Raw genomic sequence first — 21,550 nt, forward strand, 5'->3', positions numbered from 1 at the left:
AACATAATTTATGTAAGAACTTACCTGATAAATTAATTTCTTTCATATTAGCAAGAGTCCATGAGGCCCGCCCTTTTTTTGTGGTGGTTATGATTTTGTATAAAGCACAATTATTCCAATTCCTTAATTTATATGCTTTCGCACTTTTTTATCACCCCACTTCTTGGCTATTCGTTAAACTGAATTGTGGGTGTGGTGAGGGGTGTATTTATAGGCATTTTGAGGTTTGGGAAACTTTGCCCCTCCTGGTAGGAATGTATATCCCATACGTCACTAGCTCATGGACTCTTGCTAATATGAAAGAAATGAATTTATCAGGTAAGTTCTTACATAAATTATGTTTTTGGAACTCTGTGCGATTCTCAGAGCTCTTCAGTTTTGGCCTCTTCTGAAGAAAGAACCGTTTATTTGTTTTCAAACAGATAATGTCACAACCGTGGCATATGTCAATCATCAAGGTGGGACTCACAGTCCTCAAGCTATGAAAGAAGTATCTTGGATACTTGCATGGGCGGAATCAAGCTCCTGTCTAATCTCTGCAGTCCATATCCCAGGTATAGACAATTGGGAAGCGGATTATCTCAGTCGCCAGACTTTACATCCGGGAGAGTGGTCTCTTCACCCAGATGTGTTTTTTTAGATTGTTCAGATGTGGGGGCTTCAAAAAATAGATCTGATGGCTTCTCATCTAAACAGTAAATTTCCCAGGTATCTGTCCAGGTCCAGAGATCCTCAGGTGGAAGCAGTGCATGCGTTGACACTTCCTTGGAGTTTTCAACCTGCTTATATCTTTCCGCCTCTAGTTCTTCTTCTTCCAAGAGTGATTTCCAAAATCATAATGGAGCGTTCATTTGTACTGCTGGTGGCTCCAGCATGGCCTCACAGGTTTTGGTATGCGGATCTTGTTCGGATGTCCAGTTGCAAACCTTGGCCTCTTCCGTTAAGGCCAGACCTTCTATCTCAAGGCCCATTTTTCTATCAGGATTTCAAATCATTAAATTTGAAGGTATGGAGATTGAACGCTTAGTGCTTAGTCATAGATGTTTCTCTTACTCAGTGATTAATACTATGTTGCAGGCTCGTAAATCTGTATCTAGAAAGATTTATTACAGAGTTTGGAAGACTTACATTTCATGGTGTTCTTCTCATAAATTCTCTTGGCATTCTTTTAGAATTCCTAGAATTTTACAGTTTCTTCAGGATGGTTTAGATAAGGGTTTGTCTGCAAGTTCCTTGAAAGGACAAATCTCTGCTCTTTCTGTTCTGTTCCACAGAAAAATTGCTGATCTTCCTGGTATTCATTGTTTTGTACAGGCTGTGGTTCGTATCAAGCCTGTCATTAAGTCTCTCCTCCTTGGAGTCTTAATTTGGTTTTGAGGGCTTTACAGGCTCCTCCGTTTGAGCCTATGCATTCTCTGGACATTAAATTACTTTCTTGGAAAGTATTGTTCCTTTTGGCCATCTCTTCTGCTAGAAGAGTTTCTGAATTATCTGCTCTTTCTTGTGAGTCTCCTTTTCTGATTTTTCATCAGGATAAGGCGGTTTTGCGGACTTCATTTAAATTTTTAACTAAAGTTGTGAATTCCAACAACATTATTAGAGAAATTGTTGTTCCTTCATTGTGTCCTAATCCAAAGAATTCTCTGGAGAGATCTTTACATTCTTTCGATGTGGTTAGAGCTTTGAAATATTATGTTGAAGCTACTAAAGATTTCAGAAAGACTTCTAGTCTATTTGTTATCTTTTCTGATTCTAGGAAAGGTCAGAAGGCTTCTGCCATTTCATTGGCATCTTGGTTAAAGCTTTTAATTCATCATGCTTATTTGTAGTCAGGTAAATCCCCGCCTCAGAGGATTACGGCTCATTCTACTAGGTCAGTTTCTACTTCCTGGGCTTTTAGGAATGAAGCTTCTGTTGATCAGATTTGCAAAGCAGCAACTTGGTCTTCTTTGCATACTTTTACTAAATTCTACCATTTTGATGTTTTCTCTTCTTCAAAAGCAGTTTTTGGTAGAAAAGTACTTCAGGCAGCTGTTTCAGTTTGATTCTTCTGCTTATAATTTAATTTTTTTTCAATAGAAAGATTAAAACTTTTGATTTGGGTTGTGGATTTATTTTTCAGCAGAATTGGCTGTCTTTATTTGTATCCCTCCCTCCCTAGTGACTCTTGCGTGGAGTGCCACATCTTGGGTATTTGCTATCCCATATGTCACTAGCTCATGGACTCTTGCCAATTACATGAAAGAAAACATAATTTATGTAAGAATTTACCTGATAAATTAATTTCTTTCATATTGGCAAGAGTCCATGAGGCCCACCCTTTTTTATGGTGGTTATGATTTTTTTGTATAAAGCACAATTATTCCAATTCCTTGTTGATGCTTTCGCTCCTTTCTTATCACCCCACTTCTTGGCTATTCGTTAAACTGAATTGTGAGTGTGGTGAGGGTGTATTTATGGGCATTTTGAGGTTTGGGAAACTTTGCCCCTCCTGGTAGGAATGTATATCCCATACGTCACTAGCTCATGGACTCTTGCCAATATGAAAGAAATTAATTTATCAGGTAAATTCTTACATAAATTATGTTTCTTCAATCAAGAGTTTATTATTTTTAAAGTGGTGCAAGAGTGTGCTGCTTTGTACTAGGCTGTAGCCGTAGTCCATATCAGTCTCTTCAGTAGAGCGTTTGGTGGCTTTAGAGCAATGGGAACTGGTGGGACATAATTCTCACTGCGCCTCCCATAGATTTATGCTGCCCTTCTCCTGATGGCCTAAGTAATAGACAACTAAGGCTTTATTTTTCTCCACAGGGCTATGGGAAGGAGAGGACCTCCTAAACCTGCTAAGCTGCCCTGCTGTCGGGCAGAATACAAAGGTAAGTGCTGACTTTTTTATTCTGGGTCCAAAATCTCAGATGAGTTAGGCACTTTATAAAAAATCATGGGCTATAACTTCTATACATTAAAGGGAGTGATTTCGAAATTACAGCATTTTATAACAGGCACTGGGGATGAGGAGAGTGGCTTATTTCTTGGGGTTTTTTTATTGAGAAAAAAGGATGTTTTTTTCCTGAGTCTCTTTGGTCTAACATTTTTGGGCTAACCACTAAGGTAGTATTATCCTACTAAATTAAACATCGTAGTTAGGATAATGGCGACCGGGTGCATGCTATGTAACGCCCACGATGGGCGGAGATTCGGGTGGCGCCTTTTTTGGGGGCTGCGCACCTACTGTGTTAAGGCTGTACTGAGAAGAGAGCCTGATGTAGTGACGTCCATGATGGGCGGACCTACGCAAATGGGAGCGTAGTGGCGCTAATTTGGACTGCGCACTTAATTCTCAAGCTCAGTTATCGGAAACTGAAGAACCCTTTACACTGTGCATAGTGGCACAGAGATTGCAGTTATGGTCCAGTTCATTATGTACTCAGTTAATAGAGCATAAGATAGGGTCCCTGCTGATCGCAGTCCGCTATGTAACTAGTTGCACAGTCTCCCCTTTGCAGCAATTGGAATTGAAGACAATAATTCTAAGACTTTCTAAAGTAACGCTATGTTATTTTTTATGTTTTATTATGTTTATACAAACAGAAGGGCAACACCTCAGCAAGGTTCAGTGGAGGTGTGGTTAACTTCGGCATTACTTAAGTACTATTTTAGTTTGGGCTGTACAACAAGAATAAAATGTTACAGTTTAAAATTTAAAGAGACAGTAACGTTTTTTATCTATTCATTTTATTAAAGGAATTCAGCTATTTCTTTGTTAATTCATCCGTTGTGACTTAGGATTTAACAAAAGCACACAAAAATAGTTACTTTTAAGATTTAAAGAGACTAACGTTTTTTATGTGTAAATTTTCTTAATTTTTTTTTCTCTTTTCTGAACCTACTCCTAAGGAGATTGCTGTTTAGGAGTCTGTTGACAATGGTCAAGTTATGCCACAAATTTCCTCCTATAGTGTCCCACAAAATTCTATGGCCCACATGCAGTGTCCTGCGCTTCCTTCACTCCTTTCGGAGTTGTGATGCATTATATGTTTTTTCCACGAGGTAGAAAACATTTCTAGTGGAACTATTTCAGTAGTTACTGAAGGAGGAAGATACTTGGGATTATCTGAGAGAGAATTCTCAGATTCAGATGTATTTGTTACTTTAGGAGGTCTTAACTGTCCTGGGCGGTCCCGACATAGTACGTCCAGTAAAGACATTTCCGGTGTAATCTTTACTAGTGCGTCCAGTAAATTATAAGGATAGACGCATTCCCTATTTTTACAAAACTGTTTCCCATAACCGACTCAGCTAAGGAGGCTGGGCGAACATTCCCTAGGGGGAAATGAGTTGTCAGCTTAGCTCTATGGACAAAAATTAGAAATGGGATGTACGTCAGGGCTTACAATGGCAACCAGCTGTGCATTTTGCTACCGTCACTAGTGCAATGGAATATTAGTTTGATGCGTTGTCTGATGCTACTAAGTCAACAATTAGGAAGCGGATTTCCTGAACAGGCTGACTTTTCATCCGGGGGAGTGGGAACTCCACCCGGAAGTGTTCTCAAGCTTAGTTTTCAAGTGGGGTCACCCAGAATTGGATCTCATGGCTTCCCGTCTAAATGCCAAGCTTCCGAGATACGGGTCGGGGTCCCCAGGCGGAACCGATAGATGCTTGGCGGGCCATTGGATTTTCAGGCTAGCATACCTATTTACTCTGTTTGCTCTTCTTCCTTGGTTAATTGCTTGAATCAAACCGGAGAGGGCTTCAGTGATTCTGATAGCTTTGGCTTGGCCTCGCAGGATTTGGTGTGCGGATCTGGTGGAGGTGGCATCTCTACCGTCTTGGAGACTTCCGTTGCAGAAGGACCTTCTGATTCAGGGACCCTTCCTTCATCCAAATCTAGTTTCTCTGCAGCTGACTGCTTGGAGATTGCACGCTTACGTTTATCCAAGCGAGGGTTTTTCTGATTTGGTCATAGAAGACCATGATTCAGGCTCGTAAGCCTGTGACTAGAAGTATTTACCATAAAATTTAGCGTAAATACCTTTATTGATGTGAATCCAAGTGCTACTCATGGAGTAGGGTTAGGATTTCTAGAATTTTGTCTTTTCTCCAAGAGGGTTTGGAGAAGGGCTTATCGACGAGTTCTCTAAGAGTTCTCGGCCTTATCTATTTTGTAATGCAAACGTCTGGCGGTTATTCCAGATGTTCAATCATTTTATCAGGCCTTGGTTAGGATCAGGCCTGTGTTCAAACCAGTTACTCCACCATGGAGGTATAATTTAGTTCTCAGAGTTCTTCAGGTTCAGTTTGAGCCTATGCATTCCTTAGATATTAAGTTACTATCTTGGAAAGTTTTATTTCTTGTAGCTATTTCTTCTGCTCAGAGAGTGTCAGAACTCAGCATTACCGTATGACTCTCCTTTACCTTATTTTCCATTTAGATACGGTAGTTTTACGTACTAAATTAGGATTTTTTACTAAGGTTGTTTCTGATCGGTACATTGATCAGGAGATTGTTGTTCCTTCCTTGTGTCCTAATCCTTTTTCTCAAAAGGAAAGTCTTGTGCACAATTTGGACATGGTCCGTGCTTTAAAGTTTTATTTACAGACGACTAAGGACTTTCGCTTGTCTAATTCTTGTTTGTGGTTTTCTTGGGAAAGCGTATGGGACAGAAAGCTACGGATACTTCTTTCTTTTGGGCTGAAGAGCATATTACTTCTTGCTTATGAGTCGGCTGGACAGCAGCCTCCTGAGAGAGTTATGGCTCATTCCACAAGGGCTGTTACTTTCTCATGGGCATTCAAAAAATGGATCTTCTGTAGAACAGATGTGCAAGGCTGCAACCTGGTCCTCTCTTCTCATTTTTTCAAGGTTTTGCAAATTTGACTCTTTTACCTTGACTGAGGATGTTTTTGGGAGAAAGGTTCTTCAAGCAGTGGTGCCTTTCGTTTAGGTTCCCTGTCTTGTCCCTCCCGTATCATCTGTGTACTCTAGTTTGGGTATTGAATCCCATTAGTAATTAAGATGATCCGTGGACTCATCGTGTCTTAAAAAAGAAAAGAAAATGTATGCTTACCTGATAAATTTATTTCTTTTTTGACACGATGAGTCCACGGCCCGCCCTGTTCTTGTAGACAGGTTGTGGGTTATTGCAAACTTCAGACACCTCTTCACCTTGGCTTTTCCTTTCTCTTCCTAACTTCGGTCGAATGACTGGAGTGGGGTGGAGGGGAGGAGCTATTTAACAGCTCTTCTGTGGTGCTCTTTGCCGCCTCCTGCTGACCAGGAGGTGAATATCCCATTAGTAATTAAGATGATCCGTGGACTCATCATGTCAAAAAAGAAATAAATTTATCAGGTAAGCATACATTTTCTTTTTTTTTTCTAATGACATGGTGAGTCCACGGATCATCATCAATTACTGTTGGGAATCAATACCCAAGCTAGAGAACACAGATGATAAGGGAGGGACAAGACAAGCAACCTAAACAGAAGGCACCACTGCTTGAAGAACCTTTCTCCCAAAACAAGCCTCAGCCGAAGCAAGAGTGTCAAATTTATAAATTTAGAAAAAGTATGCAAAGAGAACAAAGTTGCAGCCTTGCAAATCTGTTCCACAGAAGCTTCATTCTTAAAATGCCAAGAAGCAGAGACAGCCCTAGTGAAAAGATCTGTAATTCTCTCAAAAGGCTGCTGTTCAGCAGTCTCATAACCAAATTAATTATACTTCCAACCAAAGGGAAAGAAAGTAGCTGTCCCAGAGAAACAAACAGAAAACTGGCAAAAAGTCCTTAGTCGCCTGTAGATAGAAATTAAGAACACACACAACATCCTAGTTATGCCATCAACGTTCTTTATGATAAGAAGGAATAAGACATAGAGAGGGAACAACACTCTCCTAACAATACTCCCATCTGAACAACTTAGGAAGAAAACCTGACTTAGTACGAAGGACTACCTTATCGGCAAGAAGACAAGATGAATCGAATCATACTGCCAAGCTAATAGTTCCGAGACTCTCCGAGCATAAAAGATAGCCTTCAGAGATATCTATGTACCACAAAACTTGAAGAACAAAATTAAGGCTCCAAGAAGGAGCAACCAACATAAAGGCAGGCCTGATTCTGACCAGGCCCGACAAGAACTGCACAGCTGGCACTTCTGCCAGATGCCTATGTAGCAAAATAGACCATTTAGAATCTGACCTTTCAGGGTACTTGGCTCCACTCCAAGAGAAGCCCTTGGAGATACACGGACAAGTACGCCATATTCTACGTCAATTCACCAGAAACAGGCAAGCAAGCCTGAGTCATGGTCATGCTTAAACAAAACCAAACATTCAATCTCCAAGCGGCAGCATCAGAGAAACTAGATTTAGAAGAAGAAATGGACCCTGACTCAGAAGGTCCTTCCTCAGGTACCGACACCAAAGTGGATAGAGGATATTACCAGGTGGTCTATTGGAATCCCCTGCCGCTCTTTCCTGTTGATTACGAGCAATGACTCGTGGAAGGAGAACAAAGGAAACAGGTATGCCCGACTGTAATGGATAACCTGACCATGAGCCGTACCTTGGAAACTTGGCGTTCTACCGAAACGCCCTCAGAAACCAACTCCGGACCCCCCATTTGAGGGCTTACTTAGAGAACACCTCTGGAAGGAGTATCCCCACAAATATCTGTCCAGAAGTCCGATTCCCGATGTTCACCCCTGGGAAGAGGACGACGGATAGCAATTGTGAACTTACGCCCACTGAACAATCCAAGCCACCTCTATATGGCTAAGGGACCCATAGTTCCTCCCTGTTGGTTGATATAAACCATAGAGATAATATTGTCTGACTGGAACCAAGCTAAGGATGACTGAGGCCAAAAGGCCAAGCCATCAGCGTATTGCAAATCGCTCTCTACTCCAGATGAGAAAGAGGAAAGCAGACACTTCTGAGTCCAAAATCTAAACAAGACCCAGACAGCTTACCAGCCCAGCAGGTTGGTAACTGTGGTCACATCACCCAGAAATATCTCCAGAAGCATTCGCCCTGAGATGGATATTCCTGAAAAATACTACGGGCGAGAGACTCCTGTAGACTGAACTAGATCTATTCTTTGAGACAAATTCGAAAGTTCTCCATTTTATGGAAAATAGCAAAAGGAATTATGTCTATGGGAACCATTAGACCAATCCCCTCCTATATCGAATCACTGAAAAGTGAAGGAAAATCAGCTGTAGCTAGATCCGAACTCCCAACCTACTGGTTGTAACAGTCTACGCTATCTACCGAACAACTAGTGCTTGCTATTGGCTGGACAGTAGACTGCAAGAAGAGGAAAAGGAATATGTCCTTGAATATCTGACCTCTGTTAGAAAACTTCTTCTAGATACAGTCCATAAAAGTCCCCAATAAACCACCCATGAAGATGGAACAAAGGAACACTTCTCTAGATTCATTTCCCATCCATGGGAAAATAGATTGGACAAAAACTCTTACAAAAGAGAGAGTTCGAGGGAAGGATAACACCTGAACCATATATAGTCCAGAAAAGAACCCTTGTACTACTCCAGAACCTAAAAATCTTTCTAGGCTGATGAAACTCATAAACTAAAGAAAATTCCGAAACATGGTAACAATAAACACACATCCCTCAGGTCTATGTTCTTATGAACAGACCCTCCAGAACCATTTCAAGATAATGGCTAATATTTTTAAGGTCAACACCAGCTTGGGGTAAATACCCAGATCCCGTTCCCAGACTGTGGCTGGAACTCTCACTCCCAGAGAGAAACGCCCTGAACGTTGTTCAAGGAATGTTTCTCATCGTACCTGGACTGCAGATACTCTAGAAGGAGAAGTCTGCTCCTGAGAGAAAATCTGAGATTGGTCTAAAGGACATGACCCTGCAGAAAGAGGAAAACTTTCCTTTAGTCTCACTCTCTTGACGAGTGATAGAAAACTCCTTTCACCTGCAAAGTCACAGGATAATATCAGTCCAGGTCCAAACAAGAACTCATCCTTGAAAAGGAAACAACAGAAGCGTAGATTTGGAAGAAAACTAAATATTGAATCTGCCACTGTAGAACTATAAAGCCTAGTCTGTACCACTAACCTGCATGTAGGCTTCCCAGCTGAACAGCTGCAATGCCCGGCGGGCTAGGACAGCAAGTCCAATAAGACAATGTATTGCTCTAAGAGAACAAATAAGCTTCCAGCTTCTTATCCATGGATCTGTAAAAGAGCTCCTCCATAGGGATCGATTCTCTGAGGCATAGTAGAAAAAAAACTTCCTTCTACTTAGGGTACCGTGCATTTTAATGGAGTCAGCAATAGGAAAATCCTATAAAGGCCGGGAGACAGGGAGAAAGGAATCCCTAGCTTCTCCTACACCTGTGCAAATTTCCCTAGCACGTCCAGAAATCTTTCCTCAAAGGAAGTAACATCATAGAAATGATCAAGTTTACAAAAATTCTAAGGTTTGATAACGACAGGGGTATTGATGTCGTCCAAGAAGCGAAAACCTCCTATAACGGTACACAAGGTGTGCAAGCATACATCTGAAGGAGATAACTTCAGTATCAGATGAAGGAATTATACTGTCCAAATCTGAGATTTCACCCTCAGAAACTACCGGCGAATCCCCCTCGCCAGTTTAGGAGAGGGAAGAGTCTGTGTAGCAGAGTGTGGTGCAGAACCTTACTATATGGATCTTTAAATGTCCTCTTGCGTTTTCCCAGTAGGAAAGAAAAACCAGAAAAAGCTGCAGATACCGCCGAAGATACCTGAGCTGAAAAATCTGCCAGCAATTATACTCCTCCAGAAACTTTAGAGGAACCGCAGGGCAATGCATGTAACGCCATTGAGGCATGAGACAATAAAGGAGAGAGCTGTGGTAAGGCCTAAACTCATCCTGGGAGACATAATGGTTCAAATTAAACATTTAACTTTAATTGCTAAATGAGTAACAGAAAAGTTAAAGAAAAACTATTCTAAATCCCAAAGGAAAACAAAACATGTATACATAGGAACAAGCCACTGTTCCAAAATCATGCAAAAAATCCCCAAGTCACTATATGTATCTTATTCTGTTTTAGCCAAAAGGCCTAATTCAGAAATATTACCACTAAACTACAGTGGCAACAAACATACGTAAATCCTTCCAGGAGAAAATGTACAGTACACAGAAGGATTCAATGAACGTTTTTTTCAGGAAAACGTTACAAGAACATTATATAAAAACCCTTCTATTATGAAATGAAACTGTCACTTTAAATCTTGAAAGTTGGTAAATTCAACAGGAGGAGGAGATAAGATACACATACACTGCTTGTTATCTTTATAGAGGGCTAAAAATTAAAAATATATCTTTATAATTACTTCACATCCTCCTTGCACGAGAGGCAAAGAGAATGACTGGGGTTTGTGGGGAGGGAAGTGATACTTAACAGCTTTGCTGTGGTGCTCTTTGCCTCCTCCTGCTGGCCAGGAGTGATATTCCGAACAGTAATTGATGATCCGTGGACTCACTGTGTCGTTAGAAAGAAAAAAATCCATGCTTCAGTAGGCCAGTGCTTAATAGACAATTCCCAGCAGAACAAGGTAAAGCAACAAGCTCATACATCTGTGAGGTTCTTTAGGCATAAGAGTACAACTCTGCTTTACCGTTATTATTCATAGGTTAACTAAAGCCATAATAATTTATTTATTCAACAAAAAAATAGATGGACTCATTCAGCTAAGAATGAACAAAAGCTTGAAATAATTCAATGCTTGTTTAGTAGACCAATAAAGCTCATGATGCCACCTGTTTCCGAAGAGAATTGCCTGGTGTTGACTGATATGCTTTAGGTTAGTTCGCCTCTGTGAAAGGTGCTGGTCGTCTGAGCTAGCACTGAGTGTAAGTGCTTCTCCATTTTCTATTTGTCGAGGGTGCCAGGTCAGGAATGTGAAGAGGAGAGAGACACAGTAGAGGGATGAACCTATGTGTGCTTTGTGTGCGATCATTTTTATTTAGCTGTGAGGGCTTCTCCGGAATTAAAAATTACTAGAAGCAACAGCACTCAAAAATCAGTATTTTATTGAAATAAAGAAGATAAAAATATACATTTTGGACCAACATTTCCTCAATCATGTCTATTTTTAATTCTATAAAAATACTGATATGTTTGAGTGCTGCTGCTTTTAGTAATTGTTGATATGTACTTCTGTTCAGATGCTTGCACCAATTTGTATTCACCTGTGCTGTGCTAAGTTTTACTGTGTTTGGGAGATATTGGAAAAGTCTGAAACCAGCGGATATGGGAGAGGAAAAAGGTCCACTGTGGAAACCAGCGGATATGGGAGATGAAAAAGGTCCACTGTGGAAATTGAAGATGGGCAAAACATGACAGAGTGCAGTGAAGTGTATAGGTGACTGGATGTGAGCAATGACGGTTTGGTTATCAGATCTGGAGCAGTGATCAGCTACTGCTGTCATTGTTACTTAGTAAAGCAGATTAGTATATTTTGTAGGTTTTGTACAGGACTTTACATCATGGACATAGCCAGGGAAGGGTTCCATTTTACTTACAAGCTGAGTCCTGTATTTAGCTGAGCTTTGTATTTTACTGTTGTCTGATTGCTCTTGAGAAGGCAGAACATTAAGGCTGTGTCCTGTTTACAGCTCTCCACAGGTGGGTTTCCTGCGGTTCCTTCACCTTCTGGCCACATTTGACTGGAAGAACAGCCCCCTCATAGTGAACCTCAATGGAGAGCTGAAAGGTGAGTGGCTGATGAGTAGTAATAAGGAAGGGAGGACTTTTTTTTTGCTTTATGCTTTGGAAGAGCATGAAAGAACAGATTGCTGTAGAGGATGGAGGTGGAGTAAGTTATACCTATCGGTGTTCTTCACAGGACCTATTAAATGGCACTCCACTTGGCCATCTGGCTAAAATTCAAGCCAATAGTAAGCTATAATGAGCTAGCATTAAAGTTATTCAGCATTTGTTGAGCACATTATTAAATCAAATTTGTGTTAAATTATGCAATTAGTGCTTTGGATAGCTTAAGTAGCATTTGTAAAAAACAGAAAATGTCATAACATTGCAAAGTTTTATTCTGCCTCCACCCTGCTGGCAAAATTTTCTCTGGGGATCAGGGCTTTAAATTATTTTTGTTGGTTCTAACCTCTTGGCCTTTTTTCATAATCAAAGAATAAACTTTATCACCGACTACATCCACCTTACCCGAGTCATTAATACACAACTGCAGTGACTAAGATGGCGGCTAATTAAAGCGACATAAAGTCATTTTTTCCTCTCTGTGCATCTGGGAGGTAGCATTGTAAATTATGTTGTTTTTTTAAATCTTTTGTAAAATGTTTTTGGACTGAGAAAAAATATCTTTTATTGTTTGTGAAGTGTCATTGTCCACTATTAAAACCATTAAAAATCTGCTTGGCAGCCAGTGAGCAGTCGGAGCTTATAGGGGCATAAACACCAACTTTTCAAACCATTGGGAGTGCAGACATCAGACAACATAAACCTAGCCCTGCTACATAAATAGCCCTAACTGTTGGCAGCAGAAGTAATAAAATACTGCAATACCGTAGGCTGGTATTGCCAGGGCTGGTTTGATTTCCCAGTCCGGTACTGCTAGCAACTAGCTGAATACATCTGGTGAGAAAATGACAAGAAGCATATGTGTATATCCACCAATCATCAGCTAGCTCCCAGTAATGCATTTCTGCTCCTGAGCCTACCTAGGTATGCTTTCTTTTTTAAGACACGATGAGTCCACGGATCATCATAATTACTAATGGGATATTCATCATAATTACTAATGGGATATTCACCTCCTGCTGTGGTGCTCTTTGCCTCCTCCTGCTGACCAGGAGGTGAATATCCCATTAGTAATTATGATGATCCGTGGACTCATTGTGTCAAAAAAGAAATACATTTATCAGGTAAGCATACATTTTCTTTCTTTTACAAGATATGACGAGTCCACAGATTACATCCTTATGGGATAACGCCTCCTGTTTAGCAGGAAGTGGCAAAGAGCACCACAGCAGAGCTGTTAAATAGCTCCTCCCTTCCCTCCCACCCCAGTCATTCTCTTTGCCTATGTTAGTGATTAGTGATAGGAAGAGGTAAAGTGAGGTGTTAGATTAGATTCTTCAATCAAGAGTTTATTATTTTTAAAGTAGTGCCAGAGTGTGCTGCTTTGTTCTAGGGTGTAGCCGTAGTCCATGTCAGTGTCTACAGTAGAGCTTTTGGTGGCTTTAAAGCAATGGGAACTTGTGGTACATAATTCTCACTGTGCCTCCCATACATGGTTTGCTTCCCTGCTTGTCAAGGTCTGAGGGAAGAGAATAACTTTTTATTTCCACAGGCCAATGTGAGGAGAAAATGAGGACCTTGCAAGCCGGGTGGGCTGCCTTACTGCTGGGCAGCAATTTAACCCCTTAATGACCACAGCACTTTTCCATTTTCTGTCCGTTTGGGACCAAGTTTTTTTTTACATTTTTGCGGTGTTTGTGTTTAGCTGTAATTTTCTTCTTACTCATTTACTGTACCCACACATATTATATACCGTTTTTCTCGCCATTAAATGGACTTTCTAAAGATACCATTATTTTCATCATATCTTATAATTTACTATAAAAAAAAAATGATAAAATATGAGGAAAAATGGAAAAAAACACACTTTTTCTAACTTTGAGCCCCAAAATCTGTTACATATCTACAACCACCAAAAAACACCCATGCTAAATAGTTTCTAAATTTTGTCCTGAGTTTAGAAATACCCAATTTCTTTCATGTAATTAACAAGAGTCCATGAGCTAGTGACGTATGGGATATACATTCCTACCAGGAGGGGCAAAGTTTCCCAAACCTTAAAATGCCTATAAATACACCCCTCACCACACCCACAAATCAGTTTTACAAACTTTGCCTCCAAGGGAGGTGGTGAAGTAAGTTTGTGCTAGATTCTACGTTGATATGCGCTCCGCAGCAAGTTGGAGCCCGGTTTTCCTCTCAGCGTGCAGTGAATGTCAGAGGGATGTGAAGAGAGTATTGCCTATTGAATGCAGTGATCTCCTTCTACGGGGTCTATTTCATAAGGTTCTCTGTTATCGGTCGTAGAGATTCATCTCTTACCTCCCTTTTCAGATCGACGATATACTCTTATATTTACCATTTCCTCTACTGATTCTCGTTTCAGTACTGGTTTGGCTTTCTACAAACATGTAGATGAGTGTCCTGGGGTAAGTAAGTCTTATTTTCTGTGACACTCTAAGCTATGGTTGGGCACTTTATTTATAAAGTTCTAAATATATGTATTCAAACATTTATTTGCCTTGACTCAGAATGTTCAACTTTCCTTATTTCCAGACAGTCAGTTTCATATTTGGGATTATGCATTGAATTTTCATATTTTTTCTTACCTCAAAAATTTGACTTTTTTCCCTGTGGGCTGTTAGGCTCGCGGGGGCTGAAAATGCTTCATTTTATTGCGTCATTCTTGGCGCGGACTTTTTTGGCGCAAAAATTCTTTTCCGTTTCCGGCGTCATACGTGTCGCCGGAAGTTGCGTCATTTTTTGACGTTATTTTGCGCCAAAAATGTCGGCGTTCCGGATGTGGCGTCATTTTTGGCGCCAAAAGCATTTAGGCGCCAAATAATGTGGGCGTCTTATTTGGCGCTAAAAAATATGGGCGTCGCTTTTGTCTCCACATTATTTCAGTCTCATTTTTCATTTGCTTCTGGTTGCTAGAAGCTTGATGTTTGGCATTTTTTCCCATTCCTGAAACTGTCTTATAAGGAATTTGATCTATTTTGCTTTATATGTTGTTTTTTCTCTTACATATTGCAAGATGTCTCACGTTGCATCTGAGCCAGAAGATACTACAGGAAAACCACTGCCTGCTGGATCTACCAAAGCTAAGTGTATCTGCTGTAAACTTTTGGTAGCTATTCCTCCAGCTGTTGTTTGTAATAATTGTCATGACAAACTTGTTAAAGCAGATAATATTTCCTTTAGTGATGTACCATTGCCTGTTGCAGTTCCCTCAACATCTAAGGTGCAGAATGTTCCTGATAACATAAGAGATTTTGTTTCTGAATCCATAAAGAAGGCTTTGTCTGTTATTTCTCCTTCTAGTAAACGTAAAAAGTCTTTTAAATCTTCTCTCTCTATAGATGAATTTTTAAATGAACACCATCATTCTGATTCTTTGGACTCTTCTGGTTCAGAGGATTCTATCTCAGAGATTGATGCTGATAAATCTTCATATTTATTTAAGATGGAATTTATTCGCTCTTTACTTAAAGAAGTACTAATTGCTTTAGAAATAGAGGATTCTAGTCCTCTTGATACTAATTCTATACGTTTGGATAAGGTTTTTAAAGCTCCTGCGGTTATTCCAGAAGTCTTTCCTGTTCCTAATGCTATTTCTGCAGTAATTTCCAAGGAATGGGATAAATTGGGTAATTCATTTACTCCTTCTAAACGTTTTAAGCAATTATATCCTGTTCCGCCTGACAGGTTAGAATTTTGGGACAAAATCCCTAAAGTTGATGGGGCTATTTCTACCCTTGCTAAACGTACTACCATTCCTACGTCAGATGGTACCTCGTTTAAGGATCCTTTAGATAGAAAAATTGAATCTTTTCTAAGAAAAGCTTATCTATGTTCAGGTAATCTTCTTAGACCTGCTATATCATTGGCTGATGTTGCTGCAGCTTCAACTTTTTGGTTGGAAACTCTAGCGCAACAAGTAACAAATCGTGATTCTCATGATATTATTATTCTTCTCCAGCATGCTAATAATTTCATCTGTGATGCCATTTTTGATATTATTAGAGTTGATGTTAGGTTTATGTCTCTGGCTATCTTAGCCAGAAGAGCTTTATGGCTTAAGACCTGGAATGCTGATATGGCTTCTAAATCAACTCTACTTTCCATTTCTTTCCAGGGAAACAAATTATTTGGTTCTCAGTTGGATTCTATTATTTCAACTGTTACTGGTGGGAAAGGAACTTTTTTACCACAGGATAAAAAGTCTAAAGGTAAAAACAGGGCTAACAATCGTTTTCGTTCCTTTCGTTTCAACAAAGAACAAAAGCCTGATCCTTCGTCCTCAGGAGCAGTTTCAGTTTGGAAACCATCTCCAGTCTGGAATAAATCCAAGCCTGCTAGAAAGGCAAAGCCTGCTTCTAAGTTCACATGAAGGTACGGCCCTCATTCCAGTTCAGCTGGTAGGGGGCAGGTTACGTTTTTTCAAAGAAATTTGGATCAATTCTGTTCACAATCTTTGGATTCAGAACATTGTTTCAGAAGGGTACAGAATTGGTTTCAAGATGAGACCTCCTGCAAAGAGATTTTTTCTTTCCCATGTCCCAGTAAATCCAGTGAAAGCTCAAGCATTTCTGAATTGTGTTTCAGATCTAGAGTTGGCTGGAGTAATTATGCCAGTTCCAGTTCAGGAACAGGGGATGGGGTTTTATTCAAATCTCTTCATTGTACCAAAGAAGGAGAATTCCTTCAGACCAGTTCTGGATCTAAAATTATTGAATCGTTATGTAAGGATACCAACGTTCAAGATGGTAACTGTAAGGACTATATTGCCTTTTGTTCAGCAAGGGAATTATATGTCCACAATAGATTTACAGGATGCATATCTGCATATTCCGATTCATCCTGATCATTATCAGTTCCTGAGATTCTCTTTTCTAGACAAGCATTACCAATTTGTGGCTCTACCGTTTGGCCTTGCTACAGCTCCAAGAATTTTCACAAAGATTCTCGGTGCCCTTCTGTCTGTAATCAGAGAACAGGGTATTGTGGTATTTCCTTATTTGGACGATATCTTGGTACTTGCTCAGTCTTTACATTTAGCAGAGTCTCATACGAATCGACTTGTGTTGTTTCTTCAAGATCATGGTTGGAGGATCAATTTACCAAAAAGTTCTTTGATTCCTCAAACAAGGGTAACCTTTCTGGGTTTCCAGATAGATTCAGTGTCCATGACTCTGTCTTTAACAGACAAGAGACGTCTAAAATTGATAACAGCTTGTCGAAACCTTCAGTCTCAATCATTCCCTTCGGTAGCCTTATGCATGGAAATTCTAGGTCTTATGACTGCTGCATCGGACGCGATCCCCTTTGCTCGTTTTCACATGCGACCTCTTCAGCTCTGTATGCTGAACCAATGGTGCAGGGATTACACGAAGATATATCAATTAATATCTTTAAAACCGATTGTTCGACACTCTCTAACGTGGTGGACAGATCACCTTCGTTTAATTCAGGGGGCTTCTTTTGTTCTTCCGACCTGGACTGTAATTTCAACAGATGCAAGTCTCACAGGTTGGGGAGCTGTGTGGGGATCTCTGACGGCACAAGGAGTTTGGGAATCTCAGGAGGTGAGATTACCGATCAATATCTTGGAACTCCGTGCAGTTTTCAGAGCTCTTCAGTTTTGGCCTCTTCTGAAGAGAGAATCGTTCATTTGTTTTCAGACAGACAATGTCACAACTGTGGCATACATCAATCATCAAGGAGGGACTCACAGTCCTCTGGCTATGAAAGAAGTATCTCAAATTTTGGTTTGGGCGGAATCCAGCTCCTGTCTAATCTCTGCGGTTCATATCCCAGGTGTAGACAATTGGGAAGCGGATTATCTCAGTCGCCAAACGTTGCATCCGGGCGAATGGTCTCTTCACCCAGAGGTATTTCTTCAGATTGTTCAAATGTGGGGGCTCCCAGAGATAGATCTGATGGCCTCTCATCTAAACAAGAAACTTCCCAGGTATCTGTCCAGATCCCGGGATCCTCAGGCGGAGGCAGTGGATGCATTATCACTTCCTTGGAAGTATCATCCTGCCTATATCTTTCCGCCTCTAGTTCTTCTTCCAAGAGTAATCTCCAAGATTCTGAGGGAATGCTCGTTTGTTCTGCTAATAGCTCCGGCATGGCCTCACAGGTTTTGGTATGCGGATCTTGTCCGGATGGCATCTTGCCAACCATGGACTCTTCCGTTAAGACCAGACCTTCTGTCACAAGGTCCTTTTTTCCATCCGGATCTGAAATCCTTAAATTTAAAGGTATGGAGATTGAACGCTTGATTCTTGGTCAAAGAGGTTTCTCTGACTCCGTGATTAATACTATGTTACAGGCTCGTAAATCTGTATCTCGAGAGATATATTATAGAGTCTGGAAGACTTATATTTCTTGGTGTCTTTCTCATCATTTTTCTTGGCATTCTTTTAGAATACCGAGAATTTTACAGTTTCTTCAGGATGGTTTAGATAAGGGTTTGTCCGCAAGTTCTTTGAAAGGACAAATCTCCGCTCTTTCTGTTCTTTTTCACAGAAAGATTGCTATTCTTCCTGATATTCATTGTTTTGTACAAGCTTTGGTTCGTATAAAACCTGTCATTAAGTCAATTTCTCCTCCTTGGAGTTTGAATTTGGTTCTGGGAGCTCTTCAAGCTCCTCCGTTTGAACCTATGCATTCATTGGACATTAAATTACTTTCTTGGAAAGTTTTGTTCCTTTTGGCCATCTCTTCTGCTAGAAGAGTTTCTGAATTATCTGCTCTTTCTTGTGAGTCTCCTTTTCTGATTTTTCATCAGGATAAGGCGGTGTTGCGAACTTCTTTTGAATTTTTACCTAAAGTTGTGAATTCCAACAACATTAGTAGAGAAATTGTGGTTCCTTCATTATGTCCTAATCCTAAGAATTCTAAGGAGAAATCGTTGCATTCTTTGGATGTTGTTAGAGCTTTGAAATATTATGTTGAAGCTACGAAATCTTTCCGTAAGACTTCTAGTCTATTTGTTATCTTTTCCGGTTCTAGGAAAGGCCAGAAAGCTTCTGCCATTTCTTTGGCATCTTGGTTGAAATCTTTAATTCATCTTGCCTATGTTGAGTCGGGTAAAATTCCGCCTCAGAGAATTACAGCTCATTCTACTAGGTCAGTATCTACTTCCTGGGCGTTTAGGAATGAAGCTTCGGTTGACCAGATCTGCAAAGCAGCAACTTGGTCCTCTTTGCATACTTTTACTAAATTCTACCATTTTGATGTATTTTCTTCTTCTGAAGCAGTTTTTGGTAGAAAAGTTCTTCAGGCAGCGGTTTCAGTTTGAATCTTCTGCTTATGTTTTTTGTTAAACTTTATTTTGGGTGTGGATTATTTTCAGCAGGAATTGGCTGTCTTTATTTTATCCCTCCCTCTCTAGTGACTCTTGTGTGGAAAGATCCACATCTTGGGTAGTCATTATCCCATACGTCACTAGCTCATGGACTCTTGTTAATTACATGAAAGAAAACATAATTTATGTAAGAACTTACCTGATAAATTCATTTCTTTCATATTAACAAGAGTCCATGAGGCCCACCCTTTTTTGTGGTGGTTATGATTTTTTTGTATAAAGCACAATTATTCCAATTCCTTATTTTATATGCTTCGCACTTTTTTTCTTATCACCCCACTTCTTGGCTATTCGTTAAACTGATTTGTGGGTGTGGTGAGGGGTGTATTTATAGGCATTTTAAGGTTTGGGAAACTTTGCCCCTCCTGGTAGGAATGTATATCCCATACGTCACTAGCTCATGGACTCTTGTTAATATGAAAGAAATGAATTTATCAGGTAAGTTCTTACATAAATTATGTTGTTTACATGTTCTTTGCTTTTTTTTGCAAGTTATAGGGCCATAAATACAAGTAGCACTTTGCTATTTCCAAACCATTTTTTTTTCCAAAATTAGTTACATTAGAACACTAATATCTTTCAGGAATCCCTGAATATCCCTTGACATGTATATATTTTATTTTAGTAGACATCCCAAATTATTGATCTAGGCCCATTTTGGTATATTTCACAAACTTTCGGTTTCTCACTGAAATTATTTACAAACAACTTGTGCAATTATGGCATAAATGGTTGTAAATTCTTCTCTGGGATCCCCTTTGTTCAGAAATAGCAGACATATATGGCTTTGGCGTTGCTTTTTGTTAATTAGAAAGCCGCTAAATGCCACTGCGCACCACAAGAGTGTATTATGCCCAGCAGTTAAGGGGTTAATTAGGGAGCTTTTAGGGAGCTTGTAGGGTTAATTTTAGCTTTAGTGTAGTGTAGTAGACAACCCCAAGTATTGATCTAGGCACATTTTGGTATATTTCATGCCACCATTTCACCGCCAAATGCGATCAAATTAAAAAAAACATTTTTTCACAATTTTAGGTTTCTCACTGAAATCATTTACAAACAGCTTGTGCAATTATGGCACAAATGGTTGTAAATGCTTGTCTGGGATCCCCTTTGTTCAGAAATAGCAGACATATATGACTTTGGCGTTGCTTTCTGGTAATTAGAAGGCCGCTAAATCCTGCTGCGCCTCACACGTGTATTATGGTTAGCAGTGAAGGGGTTAATTAGGGAGTTTGTAGGGAGCTTGCAGGGTTAATTTTAGCTTTAGTGTAGAGATCAGCCTCCCATCTGACACATCCCACCCCCCGATCCCTCCCAAACAGCTCCCTTCCCTCCCCCACCCCACAATTGTCCCCGCCATCTTAAGTACTGGCAGAAAGTCTGCCAGTACTAAAATAAAAGGGTTTTAAAAAAATAAATACATTTTTTTTTTAGCATATTTACATATGCTACTGTGTAGGATCCCCCCCTTAGCCCCCAACCTCCCTGATCCCCCCCAAAACTGCTCTCTAACCCTCCCCTCTGCCTTATTGGGGGCCATCTTGGGTACTGGCAGCTGTCTGCCAGTACCCAGTTTGCAATAAAAAGTGCTTTTTTTTTGTTTTTGTTTTTTTTCTGTAGTGTAGCTTTGTAGCTTCCCCCCCCCCACACACAGACAAACCCCCACCACCTTGCTGATCTTTTTTTTTTTTTTAAATTATTTACATTTTTTATTTCAGAATTTTCTGTAGTGTAGCGGTTCCCACCCGCTCCCTCCCTGTGCACGCGCCCGCCCCCACCCTCCCGTGCACGCACGCGCGCCCGTGCGCGCCCCCCGCCCACGATCCCGCCCCCCTTCACACAACCAGGGCCATCGATGGCCGCCACCCGCCTCCCGGTCCGGCTCCCACCCACCAACGCAGTAAGCCACCGATCTCCGGTGCAGAGAGGGCCACAGAGTGGCTCTCTCTGCACCGGATGGCTTACAAAGGTTATTGCAGGATGCCTCCATATCGAGGCATCACTGCAATAACCGGAAAGCATCTGGAAGCGAGCAGGATCGCTTCCAGCTGCTTTCCACACTGAGGACGTGCAGGGTACGTTCTCAGGCATTAACTGCCTTTTTTCTGAGGACGTACCCTGCACGTCCTCAGTCGTTAAGGGGTTAAGATAAGTGCTGATTATTATTTCTGGGGACACGCTCACAGGAAGATTGGCACTTTTCTATATTAAGGGACACTAGATGACATCCCTAGGAGGGAGGACATGTTATTGGGCAGTAATTGCAGGCACTGGAAGGACGTGGAGAAGAGGCTCTAATTTAATACTAGCTTCTAACAACGGCTTTATTTTACTATAACAAGCCGTCTGGAGGGTTAGTTTATTCT

The 21,550-nt window shown here is 40.6% G+C and overlaps 1 protein-coding gene across 4 annotated transcripts in view; it reads left to right on the plus strand.

Moving 5' to 3' along the window:
- The window catches only part of NOL6 (nucleolar protein 6), a 251,230-nt gene that overhangs the window by 157,158 nt on the left and 72,522 nt on the right, over positions 1-21,550 (plus strand). For all 4 annotated transcript variants that reach the window (XM_053701046.1, XM_053701045.1, XM_053701042.1 and 1 more), the window contains exon 21: positions 11,650-11,747. In XM_053701046.1, coding sequence (XP_053557021.1) covers positions 11,650-11,747 — 98 coding nt within the window. The remainder of the gene's footprint in view (positions 1-11,649; positions 11,748-21,550) is intronic.

This window comes from Bombina bombina, chromosome 2 (assembly GCF_027579735.1).
Source record: "Bombina bombina isolate aBomBom1 chromosome 2, aBomBom1.pri, whole genome shotgun sequence".
Lineage (NCBI taxonomy): Eukaryota > Metazoa > Chordata > Amphibia > Anura > Bombinatoridae > Bombina > Bombina bombina.